Genomic DNA, 19,059 nt, shown 5'->3' on the forward strand with positions numbered 1-19,059 from the left:
GCACAGAGAATATGTCTCATGCCCCCACCAATTCAGCTGGTCATGTAACTGCTCACATGAAACCCACCCTATTTGGCACTTGTCTCATTTAAATCACATTGTCAGTGCTGCCAAAAGAGGTCAATAGGATGCTTAATAGACATAGAAAGAATCTGCCAGTCAGCCAATCCATCCATGTGCTGGCCCACTTGGTAACATGCACCAAGATAGGCCATGCTGGTGGACTCCAAATGGGTCACTTGCTTGTTTTGTTCAATGTGACAATCTCAGAATTCAGGATAAACTTTTTTATAGAACTATCCTGAAGAGTAAAAAAGTGAGTGAGTAAGTGACGTGATTCTGGGCACTGAAATTTTAGGAAAGATGGAATTTAAAATGAGAGCCAAAGAAGCCTTCACATTCTAGCCCAAGGGTTAGGTTAGTGAGAAATAGCATTGTGGTTTTGTTTGTGTTATGCCTATTCTGGTGAGTAGTCGAGCTCATCATTTGCAATCAGGGCCTCGAAGTTCTGTTTGTGTTTGCCTTTGCTTTTCGATTTGCTACTCGTCCGACTGCTTTCCTTTGCCGCCGACATCTGCTGGTAAGAGAAGCCTTTGTCTTCTGAAGGCCCCCAGTCCTGGTAGTTGTCACTCTCATTAGCGTAGGAAAAGCCTTCTTCGACTGAGAATGGGTCAACATCCACATCGTAGCGCTGGTATGTGCTCTGATGAAGGACCTCTTCCCGGGCGCTGATCTCAAGTGTGCTGTTCCACATGCCGTAGCCAAAGTAAATGAGCAAGCCTGAGAGGGAGGTGGGGGGAGACATTGAGGGGTACAACTGTTAACTATCTGAGAAAGGAAACACTTTGGAATAAAAAAATGGTGTGGTCTGTTAGTCAAAGATTAAACAGTTAAACACAATGATCTTATAAAATCGATACGGTGATGTTACTGCACAGCTGTTTGTCTCTCTATTAGCTATATGGAATACATATATTTTAGAGTGGCGGGAAGAGAAGAATAAGAAATACGGCATAGTTGTAAAGACACAGTTACTGGAGTTAGGCACCATTGCTCCCAGCTGGGATATATGGGTCACATATTTGGCCCAGATCCCCAGCTAGTGTAAATCAGTCTAGCTGAAGGGACGTCATTGAAGTCAATGGAATTACACTGATTTGCACCAGCTGAGGATCTGGTCTATGCAATATCAGACCTTCAAAATCATGAGATGGGTTTATAAATCATCATGAGATTTTAAAATAATACAATTTGGATTCTTTTCATTTGCCTTCTGGTTTTTGAACCTTTGGGGTTCACGTTTTCAAGTTTCTCTCTGCAAACACAAGGGCTAGAACTATACTTATTGTTTTAAATGCAAGGTGAAATTCTCACATAAACACATGACTCCAGGATCTGGGACTTGAAGAAAAACATCAAATATCATTAGACTCACGATAAAATCCCCAAATTGCATTTTCATACCTTTCTCCTCCTCAGCTACCATTTCTCTTCTGTCTGTTCGGTGTTCCCTGCATTCCCACTCTCTCTCTCATACCGTTCGTTGCACAGAGCCAATGTGCTTCACAGTCATAAGGTTAAATATGTTTGATGCTAAAATGATACAGAAATCCTGCCCTCCTGTTGCTGTTAGTTTCTTTTCAAGCTTTTCTTTCTCACTCTCTTCTCATGTGACAGTACACAATCTCTCCCTCCCACCTACCAGGAATGTTTTTTTCCAGAAGCCAAGGTATATGGAGATTTAAGATCCTTAATTGGTAATGGATTCAAGAATCCATCTACTGCAGATGTGTTCCTGCAGGAATTTCATTGGCTCGGGTCTGTCTCAGCTCTGGCAGTGGCTGAGGCTACATCTACACTACAGGGCGGGGGTCGATTTAAGATACGCAAATTCAGCTACGCGAATAGCGTAGCTGAATTCGACGTATCGCAGCCGACTTACCCCGCTGTGAGGACGGTGGCAAAATCGACCTCCGCGGCTTCCCGTCGACGGCTCTTACTCCCACCTTCGCTGGTGGAGTAAGAGCGTCGATTCGGGGATCGATTGTCGCGTCCTGACGGGACGCGATAAATCGATCCCCGAGAGGTCGATTTCTACCCGCCGATTCAGGCGGGTAGTGTAGACCAGGCCTGACATCATCATGTGAGATAACAGAGAATTCACACACCACTACTGCAAGTCTCACACAACAGCAAAGGTAAAACAAACTGTACCCACTTCAGCTCTTTACCACAGAAGCTGCAGGGGAAATAATTAAATTTAAGAGACGCTTCCTTTAGTAATTGCCTGTGGCTGGTAACTGAACTGATGCCATGTAAGCCACAGGGGAAAGTTAATTAAACCTAGCAGACTTTGTTGCTGTTTTGAAGTCACCCTTGATTTAAAGCTGCAGGAGGAAGTCATTATATTTGACTGGAGCCGCAGCTTCTTAAGTGACAGGGTACAGTGTATGGCTATTTCTCCTGAGAGTCAACAAACATTTGTGTGTGTGACCTCCAGCCTCAAAATCATGTGTAGCAGCTACTGCAAAAGAGCTACATTTTGTAAAACAGGCTCCTCCGAGATAGACGTCTCATGCTCCAGGGTGTGAACTGCCTGCAAAGGTCAGGAATAAATGATCTCCCATGAACAACTGAATATGATCACAGAATTTCTGAAGCAACTGGGTGTTGGCCACTGCCAGAAGTAAAGTACAGTAGACAGGGCCGGCTCCAGGCACCAGCTGAGCAAGCTTGTGCTTGGGGCGGCAGCTTGTAGGAGGCGGCATTCTGCCCAATCCCAGGGCGGCACGGCCGCTTTTTTTTTTTTTTTGGTGTTGTTACGCTCCAGCCGCCCTGTAGGGGACAGCGGCGCGGAGGACAGGAGTGCCCTGCAGCAAGCCCGGCAGGGCAGCCCGCGTCCTTCCCTCCCAGCCAACCGGAGCGGCGCAGAGCCCTCCCGGCAGGCGGCGGGGTGGGAGGGGCCGCATGGCAGCGCCCCGCTGAAGCCCTGGCCGCCCCCCTTCTCTCTCTATCCCTCCAGCTCCCTCCCCCTTCCCCCTGCACCCTGGCTCTGGCCGCGCTGCAGGTTTGTGGGTTTTTTTTTTGTTTTTGTTTTTTGCTTTGCCGTTCTGGCCGCCCCGTTTGGGGGTTCTTTTTATTTGCCTTTACCTTATAATTTTTGAATCTTTAGGTGTCATATTTTTAAGCTTTTCTCTGCAACTCAGGCTAGAATCATAAGTCTTGCGATATTTGGTGTTCCTGGAGTCAGGTGATTATGTGAAAAGCTCAGTTTTCACTTAAAAAAAAGAAAGTTTCTAGCCATCATGACTGTGGAGGGAAGCTTGAAAATGTGAACCCTAAAGGCTCCAGCACTACAAGCAGGAGTGAAAGTAATAATAAATTCTTACTGGTACGGGGGCTGGCACTTTGGGTGGAAGGGGCGGGGCCTTGGGCAGAAGGGGCGGGGCTGGGAGGGGGTCAGCCTCCCCCAGCCAGCCCATCCGAGCTGCCCGGGGCTCCGGCCACTGCCATGGTGGCGGTGGCCAGGAGCCCCGGGCCCTTTTAAATCGCCAGCCCCAGGGCAGCTGCCCCTTTTACTCCTCCCCCATTGGTGGCCCTGCTGGTAGGGTCCCTACTGGCAGGGCCGCCGATGGGGGGAAGGGGCAGCAACGTTAAAGCACTGCCGCGGCAAAGGACCCTCCTTAAAGCGCTGCCCCGGGCCGGTACCGGCTTCTTACTGGTATGCTGTACCAGCCCATACCGGCTCACTTTCACCCCTGACTAGAAGGCAACTAAAAAGAGCCCAGAATATATTATTTTTCTTAAATCTCATGGTTTTTAAGCCAATCTCATAATTTTAGGGGGCCTGACTCATGATTTTTGAATGCTTGGGGTTGGAAATACTTAAAATACTGAAAACTCCACTTAAAAAACTGACTCCTGCTTCCATAAGCTCAGAATTTGGCTGTTTTTACTAAAATGCTCACATGAAGCAATAAGGCTTTCTGCTCCTGCCACTGAGTTCCTCATCCCCAGTCAGCCTGGAGTATTAAAAAATAGATGAGCCAGGGTCCTAGATCTCTCCTGATATGGTTGAAAATTATGGATCCTGCACCACCAGATGGTCTGTCTGTTCATAGAAATTTAATGAAGCTGCAGTTCTGAGCCCTGGGAAGTGCTAGTCTGCACTCAGTCCAATTAAATCCTAAAAATACATCTTGTGAAGCCCTCTGCTTACTTTACTGCTCAGCTGCGTAGGGCTGCTTTGAAATAAAAAAGCCAAAGCAAAACAAATTAAATTGTTTACCACTATTTAGATTCTGGGTGAGTGCTGTGGAGCTACAGAATGTACTTAGTGCACTATTTCTGGAGTGCAACAATTACGCAAGCGTGCCTGATTGGGAAGTAGGGAGAGAGAAAGCACCTTTGGGACAGGACTGCTCGGTTCTCAGGGCTCTCAGGACTCGGGAACCTCTGGGATTGTACGTAATTGACCTCTTTTCCAAAGATTCTGTATAGTTCCCCCTTTCTGAAGAGTACAGAGCAAGAGGGCGCTCTCTCTGCACAATACACTCCAGAGCCTTAGGAAAATGTTGAGGTTTTAGGATTGTCACCTACCCTCTTTTCGGCTTTAAAGCGGAGGTCTTTTTTTTTTAAACCAGAGCTCAGCTGGAATTCCCATCCAGAAGCTGAGAGCACGGGTCAATGCTCCATTGGCTCTGCTGAGCCTGAGGAGGATGACACATCCTCATCTGATGCCAGATGCATTGAGAGAACCAACTTCATCCAGTGAAAGTGAATAAAGTCTCACATTGCAATTAGGAACATAGAAGACACAGGCACTGCCATATTGGATAAGACGAGTGGTCCTTGTATCCCATTAGAGATGCTTCAGAGGAAGGTGCAAGATACCCCGTTACAGACAAATCATGGAATAACTTGCACATAGGAGAAGTACTTTGCAAGCCCCAGGCAGTTAATGGCTGTGTTATGCCCTAGAGCATAAGGAGTTATATCCCTTATGCTTATTTTATTTTAATGTAAGGTAAATGTGGCTGTTCTTGTTATTCATACCGATGTCTCATTCTTTTTAGATACTGTTAAGTTCTTGGCTTCGGTTATGCACTGTGTAAAGCAAAACAAGTATTTCCTTTCCCGGTTTTAAATGTGTTGCCAATTATTTCATTGGTGTCCCCTTGTTTTAGTGTTATGCAGGGGCAAATAGGAAGCATCTAATGCCCTTCTCTGCACCACTCATTAAACACTTCTATCACGTTACCTTTTATTTGTCTGCTTTCTAAACTACAACGCTGCATGTGGAGGTCTTTCTATTCCTCTAGCCATTTCTGCTGCACTTCTCTGTACCTCTCCTGTTTCTGTTATAACCTTTTAGAAATGAGTGACCAGAACAGAACACAACATTTTCCTATATCAAGAGCAGAAGGGCTTGTCTTCATTGCAGAGGTAACTTGAGTTGTAAGTTGAATGGAATGTTACTCCTCACTCGAGTCCTGTCCACACACAAAACCCCTTAGATCGAGTGTGGTGATGCTTTCAGCTCTAGCTGGCTGGCCTGTCAGCGGGTATAGGCTAAAATGTCTTACTGCTAACTTGACTCCTTTATAGCATGGATGCAGCTTAGCTCCACTTGAGTGCTGCTGGTCCTCCAATGCCTTCCAACAAGTTCTTCCTTGATTCACCAGGAAAGGCTCAGGTTCCTGCAGAACCATGGGATGTGCCCCCAGGAGTCTTAGTGTCACGCACAAGTGATTGCAGCGTCAGTGAAAACACAGCAGCGTGAGCGTTATTTTGCACTGTGGCTGCGCTCCCGTGAGCCAGGCTAACTCAAGAGGAGAGACTCGAGCGTAGCTATCTCCCGTTAACTCTGCAAGACGTACCCTAAATGGTGAAGTTAGCATGAAGTCTGGCCTGAGACAAGGAATGTTCAATCAACTCCTGATAGCCTGGGAGCGGGCACAATATGCTATTGCTGAAGCTCTTTGGCTTGCTACTTGGACCTTTTGGAAAAATTGAACCCAAGTCTGGGTTCAGTAACTCTTGTGCTGACTATGCCGATCCTGCAATTTGACCCACACGATCCCTTGTGCCTATGGAGAGTCCCACTGAAATCAATAGGACTTTGCAGGCGCACAGGGGCCCATTCATGTGGATCAAGAACTATGACTGGAAATGAGCTGTTACACTAAGTAACACAAGCTTATCACTTCTGCTATGTGAGTTACCCAGCTAGTCTGCAATGAAGAGATCAGGAGAGTGCTTAGAGCCAGTTTAATTTGGCTGGGCCCTTCAGCAGCTATGGAAGGGAGAATAATTCATTTCACTGAATAAACCGATTTATCTCTAGCCATCTCTCTGGTGCTCTTCTCCTGGAGGACATTCCATCAAACAACTTCCGGGTTCATTTACGAGAAACCAACATTTGAACAGGTACCCAAATTAGTTATGGAAAAAAACTATTAAACACTGGATTTAGTGCAATGGCTAACTCATAAAACAGGCCATTTACTTGCTAGGGAAAGCAGCCCCCAAACTATGCAGGGCAGGTGAAAGCACAGCTGCTGAAATCTGCCCTGGCCCTGCAGTTCTGTGATGACAGATAAGGGAGTGAGACCCAAGCAGCTTTCATGGTGGGTGGGACAACTAGTCCCTCTGGATTCTTTTATAAACAGGAAAACCTGCCTGCTGCTGATAACATATATGGAGGGGTTTTTTCATTGTTGATTGTTTTTCACTTTTAGTCAAATGGAGTAAATGTCTACCAATAACAGCCGTTGATAAGGCCAGACTTTGCAGCTGCCAGCTGGAATGGAAAGGTTCGAGTGGAACCCAGCAGCATCACTGTGGTAAATGCTGAGCTGCTCTTCTCTCCCATCACCATCCCTGGTAGGGATGAGGATGATGAGAAGAAGATTGCTTGAATTTGGATCAGGCTGACACATGGCGGACAAGCTGTCGGCTCGGATGTCAATCATTGTTCCTCTTTAAAAAAAGGCTTAATCTTGTAAGCAGAATAACACTGAGCATACAGCTTCCCAACTCTCACCCTGTGCCTTGCGGCCACAGTTGCAATCAATGGAGGATCCTGAGCCTTGGTTGGATTGGGAAGAGGGCTGTTGGCAGGACATTTGGGGCAGGAACAGTCTTTTTGTTCTGAGTCTGTACAGCACCCTAGCACTATGGGGTCCATGACTGGGTCTCCTAGGCCCTACCATGATACAAATAATAATATTCCCCATGAGGGGTCCTTGACTCTGGCATTCTCGTCCTGCTTTGGTTCTCTATGGCCCAGATTTGTTAATCTTCTGGACATGCTACAAGGCCCATTTTCCCCCTCTGGGCATTTGGAGAGGGTGGGTTGGTAGATGTGGGACTGTTATGATTGTGATGATAGTGGGGAGTAGTTGGGGTGTGTGTGAGAAATGTAAATATTTCAGTGGTGGGAGAGGAGTTTATTGCAGAGATGATCATTTTAATGTTGATACCGACTGTCTGAATGTTTGTAGACGTGCCCGGACAGCAGGGTGGGAGATGGAAAAAAGTAACCATAAATAAATACATACATACATAAACATGAATGCTAACCGTTAAGCGCTGGCTTTAAGAGACGGTGTTGTATGATTGTTAAAATGGGAGACTGTGAACCAGGTTTCCTGCCTTCTAGTCCCCAGCCTGACACTGGCTCACCCTACAGCCTGTGTAGCTGGAGTTTCAGTGTGGTTGGCTGAATAGATGGTCAGATTGCAAGTAAGACCTGGATTCTATTCCTGATTGTGCCTCTGCCCTGCAGGGTGACCATGGGCAAGGCACTTCACCCCTCTGTGCTTCAGTGTCTCCATTTGCAATGTGAGGATAATGATGCTAGGCCACTTCCCAGGGGTGCTGAATTAATCTGAGTTTTTAAAAGTGCTTTGGGATTACAGCTGAAGATGCTGCAGAAGGGAGAAGGATTGTGATATACCCTAGCTGACAACTCAGACTGGTTAGAGTGACAGCATGGTCCAATTGTTCTAATTAATAAAGTTCCCCCCTCCCCCCCTTTTTTTGGAATTTATATTATATTCAAAAAAACTCCCCCAAATAAGGGGAGAACATGGAAAAAAGAAAAAAAGGGGGCAGAAGAACAGAAGGTAAAGAAAAGGAGGGGAGGGGCAGGAAGTGGGGGAGGGAGGAAAAAGGAGAGTGACATCTAGGTTTCCATCTGCTAGAGAAGTTACTTTTACAACAGACTCACTTAAAAAATCCAAGACTTACCCACGAAACACCAAACAGCAAATCGGACCCATGTGATCGTGGAGAGCTTCAGCATGAGATAAATATTCACCAACATGGCAAATGCAGGGACGAAAGGGAGACAAGGTGCCATATATGGCAGCTTTTTGGGGTTTTCTGGCTGTTGCAAGATCACAAATACCAATGCAATGATGAGCAGGACCATCAAAACCATCAGGAGAATAGCCCACCAGCTCTTGTCATAGATATAGTCTGCACCGAAAATTATGAAAGAGCAGAAGATGAACATCAGGACGAAAAGCAGGAGCACACAGGTGGTGACAGTGCGGCCAGTAGCTGCTGTTGGGCGATCCATTTTCCCTGGCAGTCCCAGGTGAATCCTCATTGTGTAATAACGTGGTCCTATTAACTTCTTCAGCTTGATGAGGTAAATGTTTTCAGACTCATCTGCCTCGATTCCTGAGGTCATGTCGACTGTGCCATAGTTGGGGTGGTTGATGTTGTAGGTGGGTTTATCTGCTTTCCCAATGAGCATCTCATTGTCACCCAGCGATGGCAGATTTTTTGCACCGCACGTGTTGGTGAGTGGGCCAGTAAACTCCTCCCCTTCGCTCACTGGAGAGCAAACCTCCTTCTCACAGTCAGCTAGAATCCCTTCCTTCTTCTTGGTGTGTTCCTCAGAGAGGAATTTGACAAAGCCGTCAATGTCACTCTCTGGCTGGTATCGGAGAAGCAAGACACAAACAGAGACCAAAGTGTAGGCCAGGAGTGTGCCGATGGACATCATTTCTATCAGGTCCCGTAGGCTGACCAGCAAGGAGAGCAGTGCTGCTAGAAATCCTGAGACAATACAAGCCACCACTGGAGTCTCCGTGTAAGAACTCACATGGGACAAGAATCTAGAGTGTGAAACAGTCACAGAATGTTAAAACTGCACCCAGTGGAGGCTCCCTGTGACAGTAACACTTACCTGGATGCAAAGCCGCGGTACTAGGGTTTGGAGCTAGACTAAGCTCTAGTATAATTGCTTCTCTGGGTAAAACTCCAGTGCCTGACCTTCCCAAAGAAATGACTATAATGACAAGGGAGCCTACCCTGAATTTTGGGTAGCTTGTAGCTCCAGGCATCTCAGTATGATCTGAAGTGCACATCAGATCATTTAGGGTGAAACTCCCATTGACTTCAATGAGAGCAGAGTTGGGCCAATGATGAATGTTTTTGAACATCCCCCCCCCCATAGGACTTGATCGTGCATTCTTTGCACACCCCAAACTCCTGTTAGTTCACTAGAAGCTTTAGGTGCACATAAAACAGAGGAGAGAGCTCATAGTCATACCGACTATGGTTATATCTACTATTGAGTTTGCTAATATGGGTAGCCTCATTGATCACAGCTGGGATTCTCATGGTAGAACCCACCGAGCTTGGTAATGTTTGTAGGATTGGGCCTTTTACAAACACATTTACAAACATATCCATATGTGTTTAACATGCCAAGGCCTACACCTGTCTGTCGGCCTATGGTATTTATATAGAACCACAATATGCAGGCCCCGGATCTCCAGGAGTTAATAGTCTAAAAGCCTGATCCAAAACTCACTGAAGTCAATGGAAGGACTCCCATTGACTTCACTGAGATTTGGATTGGGCCCTAACTACTTGTAAATTCAAAGTGGTAATTCAAAGCTCTGCAGTGCAAGTGTTTTACAGTAACGGTGCTGTGACAAATGGAGTATATTTAATTCTAAGGGTACGTCTACATTACCCGCCAGATCAGCGGGTAGCGATCGATCTATCGGGGATCGATTTATCGCATGTAGTGTAGACGCGATAAATCGATCCCCGATCGCTCTCCCATCGACTGCTGAACTCCAGCAGTGCGAGAGGCGGAAGCAAAGTCGACGGGGGAGCTGCGGCTGTCGATCCCGTGCCGCGAGGACGCGAAGTAAGTAATTTTAATTCGATCTAAGATACGTCGACTTTAGCTACGCTATTCTCGTAGCTGAAGTTGCGTATCTTAGATCGATCCCACCCCCTAATGTAGACCAGGCCTAAGTTACAGTAGAAGTATTACTCCTTTTCTTTTATAAAACAAGCAAACACAAAGGTCAGTAGGTTTTACAATCTAGATGTGAGTTTATTCTAGGGAAAATATTTAGATTTAATTTCTGTACAATTCTGGCTGTTTCTTTTACTTTCTTTCCTATGAAAAACCCCAGAGTGCATTTCTCAGTGGGGAAAGTATCTGTAATGATGTTGGTATAATTTAGGTCGCTGTGCTGAGTAATGAACCAGGAACATCTCAGGCAATTTTAAAAATGACTTTTTGGAAAAAACAAAAGTCTTAAACCAAAGTGTGACTTTGGCCTTGATATTTTTACTTTGAGAGGTGTGTGTTTGTTTGGGCTTTTTTTTTTTTTTTGATAGGTGGGTTATTGCACATTTACTCCTCTATGCGTGAACAGGATGTGATTATTTTGAAAGACATAGGTATGAGTTACTTTTATTTAGACTATTCACCCCGCCCTCAGATATGCAGACACACATTCCCTGTGTAAACTCTGACATCAGCTACTGCTCTTGTAGATCCCTCCTGATTTCCCAGATTATAAACTCTGATTTGTGCTCGCATTCCCAGTTGCTGATTTTTAAGCTAAGCTCCCATTGCCCCCGTGTTCCAACCAATGGCAGGATATGGCTCTCAGAGCCTGGTGAAGTGTGGAGAGCGGGTATCCCACATGTTTCCCTTCTTCTTTTAGAACTTCTGAGGATTCCTAGCAGACCTGAGCTGCTGTGAAGCCTTCTCAAGGTATCACTGCTCCCCTGACTTTGCAGTTCTCTGGCTATTTGATCACATACGTGCTAAAAGAGAAATGCAGCCATTAAACTGAAAGGTTTCCATAGAGAAGATGAAATGACTGACTTTGCATCAACCATTTTTAACTTGAACTCAAGTCACAAAGCATCAGGGGGCAAAAATAAATGACAGCAAAAGCATGACTCACCTGAAGAGCAGCCCATCGCCAGCCATGGCATAAATGATTCTTGGCATTGGGAAAAGGGAGCCCAGCAAGCTCACTGTCAATCCTGCTACAGATCCGATGGCAACAATGAATTTAGCGGCATAGAATCCGTGGGCTACAAACATTTCCATCAAAGGGGATTCAGAATCAATGGCAGAGTATGGCACCATCAGAGTTAAGATTACACTCACCTATCAAAGACAAAAGAAGACACCAAGGTAGGAGTGGAGGAGCACAGAGGGTTGTTCTTGACTGCAGCATATATTTCTGCCAAGGACCCACAGTGGACGAGATCAGTTTCTCAGTGATGAAAGTCAGAAATATTTAAAATGTGGTTTCAGAAATGGCCACATGTCCTAAGTTTCTTATATAGCATACTTAAACCATTATTTGCAAAGGACAAAATATGGTCTTCACAGCAGAACAATTATCTAAATGAAAAATAAATGAAGGGGCTTGGCTGGTAACTGCCATGATTAAAGAAAGAGGATAGCCTGATGGCCTTTGGATAGGTTTTGGGTAAAACAGTCAGAACAACATTTTCCCCCTATGACTCACTCAATTTTGTTCCATTACCCTGAAGACAGATGTGTGTTTATTTGGATGCAGAGAAGCAGAACAATGCTTCTGCCATTTCTATGCTTGCCACCCACACCTGTTACTGCCTATAAGCTATGATCTGAGCTCGGGAAATGTGTCCTTCATCTCTGGTGCTCTTCTTTGTTTTGCTGCAGTCTTTAACACTGACCTCCCCTTTGTATCGGAGGATGTAGATTATGCATGGGGAAAAGACAGGCTGTCACATGCTGTCACATGCTCCATGTAGCTGGCACAGGAAATGGGATCCCCATCAGAATGAAACTATCTGAGTCCTCTGCCTGGAAACAACAGACTGGGAGGTCAAAGGGCAGCCACAGAAAGACATTGATGGAGTCAAACACATCCACAGCTGATGTAGTCGTGCACATCCACCAGAGAAGGAAACATTTGTTACATGATCTCACTGGCACATTATCTCACTAAAGAAAGCAGCACAGAAGCTACAGTAGAGAAACATTGTATGTATTTGGTACTTACAGATACATATGCCGTCAGGCATGTGACCAATGAAGCCGTGATCGCATAGGGAATGGAGGTGTTGGGACTCTTAGCTTCTTCTCCTGTGGTGGCGATTATGTCAAAGCCAATGAAGGCATAGAAACAAGTAGCTGCGCCTTTTAGCACCTGCACAAATAATTGACTCAATCAGATACATGAAGGAAAACTAGTAGAATGAGAGATGCCTCCTTGTATTCCCCCGCCCCACCCCCATCAAGGGCTGGAAGATCCACTTTACTTTTACATGGGGGTGAGGAGAGAAGGGGCACCACAGCCGAGGAGGCCTCCAGTAGCAGCCACAGAGAAGTTCCATTACCAACCCAGTGGCCTAAAGGGAGGCTTTCCCTTAATACTTCCTCCTACACAGTTTCCCAGTGTCGAGCCGAATTATTCCTGCTGGGGAGTGGATTTTGGCTTCTGTGAGAACATTGAAATCAGTGCCTATTGGACCAAATCCTACCCCCCTTTAACGTGAGTGGAAGTCAGTAAGCCTATGTAAAGCAAGGCAGATGTGGCTCAGAGTGTATCTAAGTTTTCAAACACGGATGCTTAAGCTAAGGAACCCGGTTCCATTTCAACTGGACTTTTGGACACTTAAAGGCTGATCTGAGTGTCCAAACTGAGCATTCTGATTTGGGGCCTGCACCTGGGAGAACCAAGAATCCAATGATTTAATCTAGTGCTTCTATTTCAACATGCCACTTGAACATCATGCCATACAATGAAATATCTAGAAATAGAAGAGCATTCAATAACATTAAAACAAAAAAGTTAAACCAAGGCTAGGAGATCCATTGGATTAGAGCAGGGGTCGGCAACGTTTGGCACACAGCTCGCCAGGGTAAGCACCCTAGAGGGCCGGGCCAGTTTATTTACCTGCTGACGTGGCAGGTTCGGCCGATCTCGGCCCCCACTGGCCACGGTTCACCGTCCCGGGCCAATGGGGGCGGCGGGAAGCTGCGGCCAGCACATCCCTTGCCTGCGCCACTTCCCGCCGCCCCCATTGGCCCAGGACGGCGAACCGCGGCCAGTGGGGGCCGCGATCGGCCGAACCTGCCGCGTCAGCAGGTAAATAAACTGGCCCGGCCCGCTAGGGTGCTTACCCTGGCGAGCCACGTGCCAAACGTTGCCGACCCCTGGATTAGAGAATACTCAGCTTGTACTCCACCCTTTGAGGCAGGAGGCCCTGTGTCATTTGCAGGCTGGTGGGGCTTGGGTTTTCACTACAAGAGGGTCATTTGCAACTTACTAATGCTTGACAAAGATCTGTAGTTATGCAGCCCCTGAATCTGTTGACAGATCCTGACAGTGACAGATAAGACAATTTACCAGTTTTATGTAGTCACTTGCTTTCACGCTATTAGAATCCAAATCTGATTAAATTAATAGGGATTTGTAACATTTTCACACATTTCATATTAGCGAACTTTTTAATGTGACAGCAAAATGTGCTAATAGACGGACCAGAATACATATAATCAGCTGTGTGGAGCTTTCAAAATAACTTCTGTTTTGTATGGAAACTGCAGATGGGCTAGCAGCACTCACTGGGAACCCTTGGATGAAGAATTATTTGTACTGTTTAAATATTTTATTGTGTTTATTTTCTTTAAATATACAATATTATCAAGGACAGTTATCAAACTGAGGAAACAAACACTGAAGCATGTGCAATGGCTGAAAATTACATAAATGGCAAGTTGCGAGTCAAACTGAAAGCAATTCTTTATTTAAATACAGAGGCGGAAAGAATTGGCCTTGGCTTTCTGTAAGGTATTTTATGCAAGACAGACAAAAAAGGTAGTGATTTTAAAGTGTTGGTATCTCAGATAGATACAAGAAGTGGGTTAGTTTGCAGTGTGTGTGTATGTATAATATTAATCTATATAATCTGTCTATTTGGCAGTGCACTAGAGGGTAAAATTCACCTCTGTGCAGAGGGCCTCTGCACCACTGAAGCCTCATTTAAATCCTATTTTAAAGGACTTAACTGGTGCAGAGGCCTCATGGTGGCCCTCTGCACAAGAATGAGTTTCACCCTAAACACAGCGACTGCATGGTTATTTTTACAAAAGCTAAATTTTGGGGCCAAATTTAAGTTGATCCAAAACCCATTTAAATTAATAGGAAGGCTCCCATTGACTTCAATGGGCTTAGATCAAGCCCCTTATCCCTTTAAATTCTGTACTTTTGCATTGAGTCTTTTGTAGGATTGGATACAAGAGAAATGGCTGTTTTTTTTTCTATTTCTCTTTGTTTATTGTTCCTAATATGTGGCATAAAAAGGCCAAGCAGCTTCAAAAGATAAATGCAATATATGCTCTCAAGGGGGCTGCTTTCTTCTCTTTAGGTTTTATCTAGCAGAAAATATTGATTTATTTAAGGGAATTGGGAGGAAAAACATCAGACAGCCCAGGATCCGCTCTGATAACCAAGAATCTTGGTTTACTTTACTTTCCTGCTTATTTTTCTGTACAAAACCTTATGGAGTTGAGCAGTGTAAATCTGAGAAATTATCTTGGCCTTAGTCCAGCCGAGATATTTTCAGTCTCTGCTCATCCTTGGATAAAAACCAGTTCAAGCAGGCTGAAAAAGCCAAATCTGTCCAAATTCTCAGTAAGCTGTGAGCTAACATCCATAAAATAAGCACTGGCAGGTGGCATTATGAAGTGCACAAAACAAACAGTTTAGAACATTTTTACTGAAGACCAACCAAAACAAATATCAGTATGTTTCCCCCTCTTTAAAGAAACTGCACTAGTCCTCCCTTAACTCCTTTTCTATCCATGGCTACTGTATTTTGGTATAACGTTATAACAACATATCACTTCAAATGGTTGGCTCTCGAGCTTAGAGTTATGAAAAAGTTCTAAGCTTATTCCGATGGAGTGGGGGAAGACTGGACCACAAGTGACTTTTTCAAAGATGAGCAAAGGTTGTCATTTGGGATTTGGTTATGCAGATGCAAAGAGGGTTTGGATCTAGATCCCAATATAACCCAACTCACCACGTTCAGCTGGGAGAGAGCAGGGCTCCAGTAAAACACCTTGGGTAAAAGGTTTAAAAGCACTTAAGTCACTCAGGAGCCTGATTTCCATTGAAAAATCAATGGGATTTAGGTTCCTAAATCACGTAGGCACTTTGGAAAATCTTACTCTTCAGCTTATTGCTGTCAGTCTAGTTGTTTGAGGTGGGTCAGGGTTTGGTCTCTGGATCAGAGCTGGGACCTGGATTCTGTATGGTTTGGACTCCCACGGTTTGAGGGAGTTTGGAAGAATGGTGCAAGTTTTGGCTCATCTTTACTCTTGTTGAAAGTCCTTCAGTTATTGCCCTGTAAATCTGTCTCTGGGAATTCAATATACAGCAGCGCTGGCCCTCCCTTTAGAGAGCTCAGACAGCTCCCTCCCCACCGCTGAGCAGACTTCCCCTCTTTCTCAGATGTACCCACAGTGCACAGAAACTACCTCAACTGCTCCTGTTTACCTGTGCTCCATCCCCTCCGGCTGTGGTGGCCCTCCCCAGACGCCCCTGTTTATCAGGCCCTGTGACCTCTTTACATGGCCCAAGGAGTCAGGAGATGAAACCAAAGTGGTGCTTTCTAAGAAGGAAGCAGGGGAGGGGAGGGTGGCTAAAGACTTCCGTTGTTACATAGCCTGAGGGGCAGCATGGGCCAGTGACTAGGGCCCTGGACTAGTCGTCAGGACCCCTGGGTTCTGTTCCCAGTTCTGCCACTGACCTGTGGTGTGTGACCTTGGACAAGTTGCTTCACCTCAGTTTCCTCTCCCACCCTTTGTCTGTTATGTTTTGTTAGTTCCTGCTGAGAAGAGCTGATAGTCTATCTCTTGCAGAGGGTGTCTAGCACACTGGGGGCTCTGATCTCAGTTGGGGCCTCAATGTGCTATGAAATACAAATAAATAATGATGACCTGCTAGCACAGCAGATGGGAATTGGAGTGGTGCGGCTTATATGATGTGGGCCCTATGTGACCAGCTAGGATGCTTCAGTTGAAGGCTGCTGCTGCCCATAGCATACCAGATTGTGTGTAAGACACTTACCCCAGACCATCCAAATGGCAAGAACTGCCCTTCAGACCAGTTGTCGCCATTGACAAAGAAAAGCCCAGCGATCATGATGAAGATCCACACTACCAGGTTAATTGCATTGAGCACGTTGTTAAATCCCACAGAGTTCTTCACCCCCATGGCCACAATGATGGTTACAATGACAGCAATAACAAGAGCGAGAAGATCTGGATATGATTCCTCTCCATTCCCTGGACAAACAAAACAAAATACACGTGTAACTTTTCACGCAGAGCGCGCGAGAGAGAGAGACAGAGAGGACCTCAGGAAAATCCCCTCCCCTGCCTTCTGGATTCTGGAACAATATAAAAATTTGTAGAGCTGCTCTGATCCTAATGCAAAGGATCAACGGTTATCAATAGTTAATGTGCAGCAGGCCCTGGTTTAGGAGGCACAAATCCAAGTACCTCTGCTTACATTAGCTACGATACATTTCAAAGATGTTCACCCCCAGGCTTTAAGGCACAAAATGATTACTAGCTAGGGTCAGGAAGACATTTACCCCCATTTCATAGAATGGCACAACAACCAGGTGCCTTGCAATGTTTTAGCACTTTCCTTGTAAGAACCAGGATACTGGACTATTGGTCTCTTCTAAGTATGGCATTTCCCAGTGCTTTCAGTTGTGTGTCAAATTCAGGGCCGGCGCAACCCATTAGGCGACCTAGGCGGTCGCCTAGGGCACTACAATTTGGGAGGTGGTGACAGCGGCGGTATTTCGGCGGCGGGACCTTCCGCCACCTCAGTGGGGGGTGGCATTTCAGGGCGGGACCTTCCGCCGCCTAGGGCGGCAGAAAAGCTAGCGGTGCTCCTGGTCAAATTATTTACTGTGAATGGATTACCATTTTTCATTCAGGATAAAGAACCCACCCTCCATTCCTTGCCCTGAAGTCAAAGGAAATTTTGGGTGAGCAAAGAACGAAAGATCAGGTCCTAAACTGTATGACATGCCTCCATTTTCCAAAATCACCTAGTCATCCACTCTGCCAGCCTTGAATTAAAAATGAATCAAACATTAATTTTGTATGAAACATTTATCAGAACTGTGATCTATTGCTACTCATTAGCATCAGCCACAGAGTAGTACGGGGGCTGCTAGACAAATAGGGAAATCACAGAAATTAGCAAGCAGTTACTAGATGTTTGTGCTCCAGGCAGCTGGTTGGTCCCTGTAGAAGGAAATCTAGACAGTAATGATTAAAATTGGCTCTGCAGCACGGTTCCTGTCTGTAGAAGCCATGTTGCTGAATCCCTGACCCCTGAAAGCCCTCCACTGGCTCACAGACTGCCATCTGCGTCTGGCGAGTCGCTCGGCATCGATGATAATGGGGGAATGTAAAATTAAACAGCATAATGTATATATTATGATTTGGCTCTAAAACTGCCATTGGCTGGGTGCTCAGAAATGTTTGTTTTTATTATATTACAGATGCAGCCCATCTGATTAACCGGGAATTGGGGTCTGGAGAAGTTGCTTTGATTGCCAGTCTACTAACACAGCATCCATGCATGCACTTTCTCACCTGCTGCTGTACTAGAGTGGAAGCACACTGCTTTAGCTAGCAGTTATTGTCATCAACATGTGTGTATGTGTGATAAGCACCCCCCTGAAACCATGTAGTGTCCTTATACCACAGTAGCCAGAGAGAACTTTAGCAAATGCAGAGAATAAAACACATGTTGTTTTCCATGTGATGGGTATAAATTAGAGATGGGCTCAGACAGAAGCCCCAGACCTGTTCCCCGCCCAAATTGCAGGGAAGTTCCACTCCAGATGCCATTCCCAGCTTCACCCCTTGAGCCTGTCTCTAAACCAAGTCGAACTAGAACACTGGATTGGAACAAGCCAAGCTCTGAGACTGTTTGCATTTGGAGCAAAACATGCTGCTTCAAACCCATTGCTAGCACCAATAAAATGATTTATTCTGGCCCCTCTGACTGCATCAAAGAATGCTCCTTCCAGCCAACGAATGTTTTCCAGTTGTGTCACCAGACGGAGAACTCCTCAGCAGTAGTGAGCCTGCTACAAATTCTGTCACTAGCGCAGGGCAAAGCAGCCTACAAAATGCTGTGGAAAGAGTGGAACGGTGAGCACTGCAAACATCAGCTATTGATCAAACGGGGCAGTGAGAAAGATCCAGGATGAGTGGCACTTGGATTGTGTGTTGTGTATCTCAGTGGGTTTGATCATGAGAGTGCAGCACAGTGCCTGCCTGTGCTATAGTCAGCCTGAGCCTGTGGATCATGTTCCCTGGAGGCATCTTCCTCAGTTTGTCCACCTCTCCTTTTAATCTTTAGTTTTCTGGGAGTGTTTGCAGCTGGAATCACTGGCGACCCCCCCGCCCCCTGCAAACACCAGGCCCTTTTGAGAGGACCCCAGATTGTGTGGCTTTTTAAATACTGTCTCCACTTTTACACTGCGTTTTGTGAGTTTTTAAACTGCCCTGTGTCTGAGCAGCATGGAGAGAGTCACTGTGTGACTGAAGGAATTAGCAGCAGTATTTTGACACAGTCACTCACAAAGGTCTTTAACTCATGGATTAAGGTTCCTCCATCATGAGCCAGTGAGGAAACAACAGGCTCCCACTTCCACCTGTTTATCTGCATTAATCAGTAAGGGCCT

General features: G+C 45.7%; 1 protein-coding gene across 1 annotated transcript in view; it reads right to left on the reverse strand.

Annotated features, from left to right (window-relative positions):
* Positions 1 to 457: 457 nt before the first annotated feature.
* Positions 458 to 19,059, reverse strand: part of SLC7A14 (solute carrier family 7 member 14) — a 51,211-nt gene continuing 32,609 nt past the window's right edge. Inside the window, exons 3-7 of the mRNA XM_065410832.1 lie at positions 16,410 to 16,627; positions 12,333 to 12,479; positions 11,238 to 11,446; positions 8,254 to 9,131; positions 458 to 780 (exon numbers count right to left, since the gene is read on the reverse strand). Coding sequence (XP_065266904.1) covers positions 458 to 780; positions 8,254 to 9,131; positions 11,238 to 11,446; positions 12,333 to 12,479; positions 16,410 to 16,627 — 1,775 coding nt within the window. The remainder of the gene's footprint in view (positions 781 to 8,253; positions 9,132 to 11,237; positions 11,447 to 12,332; positions 12,480 to 16,409; positions 16,628 to 19,059) is intronic.

The sequence above is a fragment of the Emys orbicularis genome, chromosome 9, assembly GCF_028017835.1.
Source record: "Emys orbicularis isolate rEmyOrb1 chromosome 9, rEmyOrb1.hap1, whole genome shotgun sequence".
Classification (NCBI taxonomy): Eukaryota; Metazoa; Chordata; order Testudines; family Emydidae; genus Emys; species Emys orbicularis.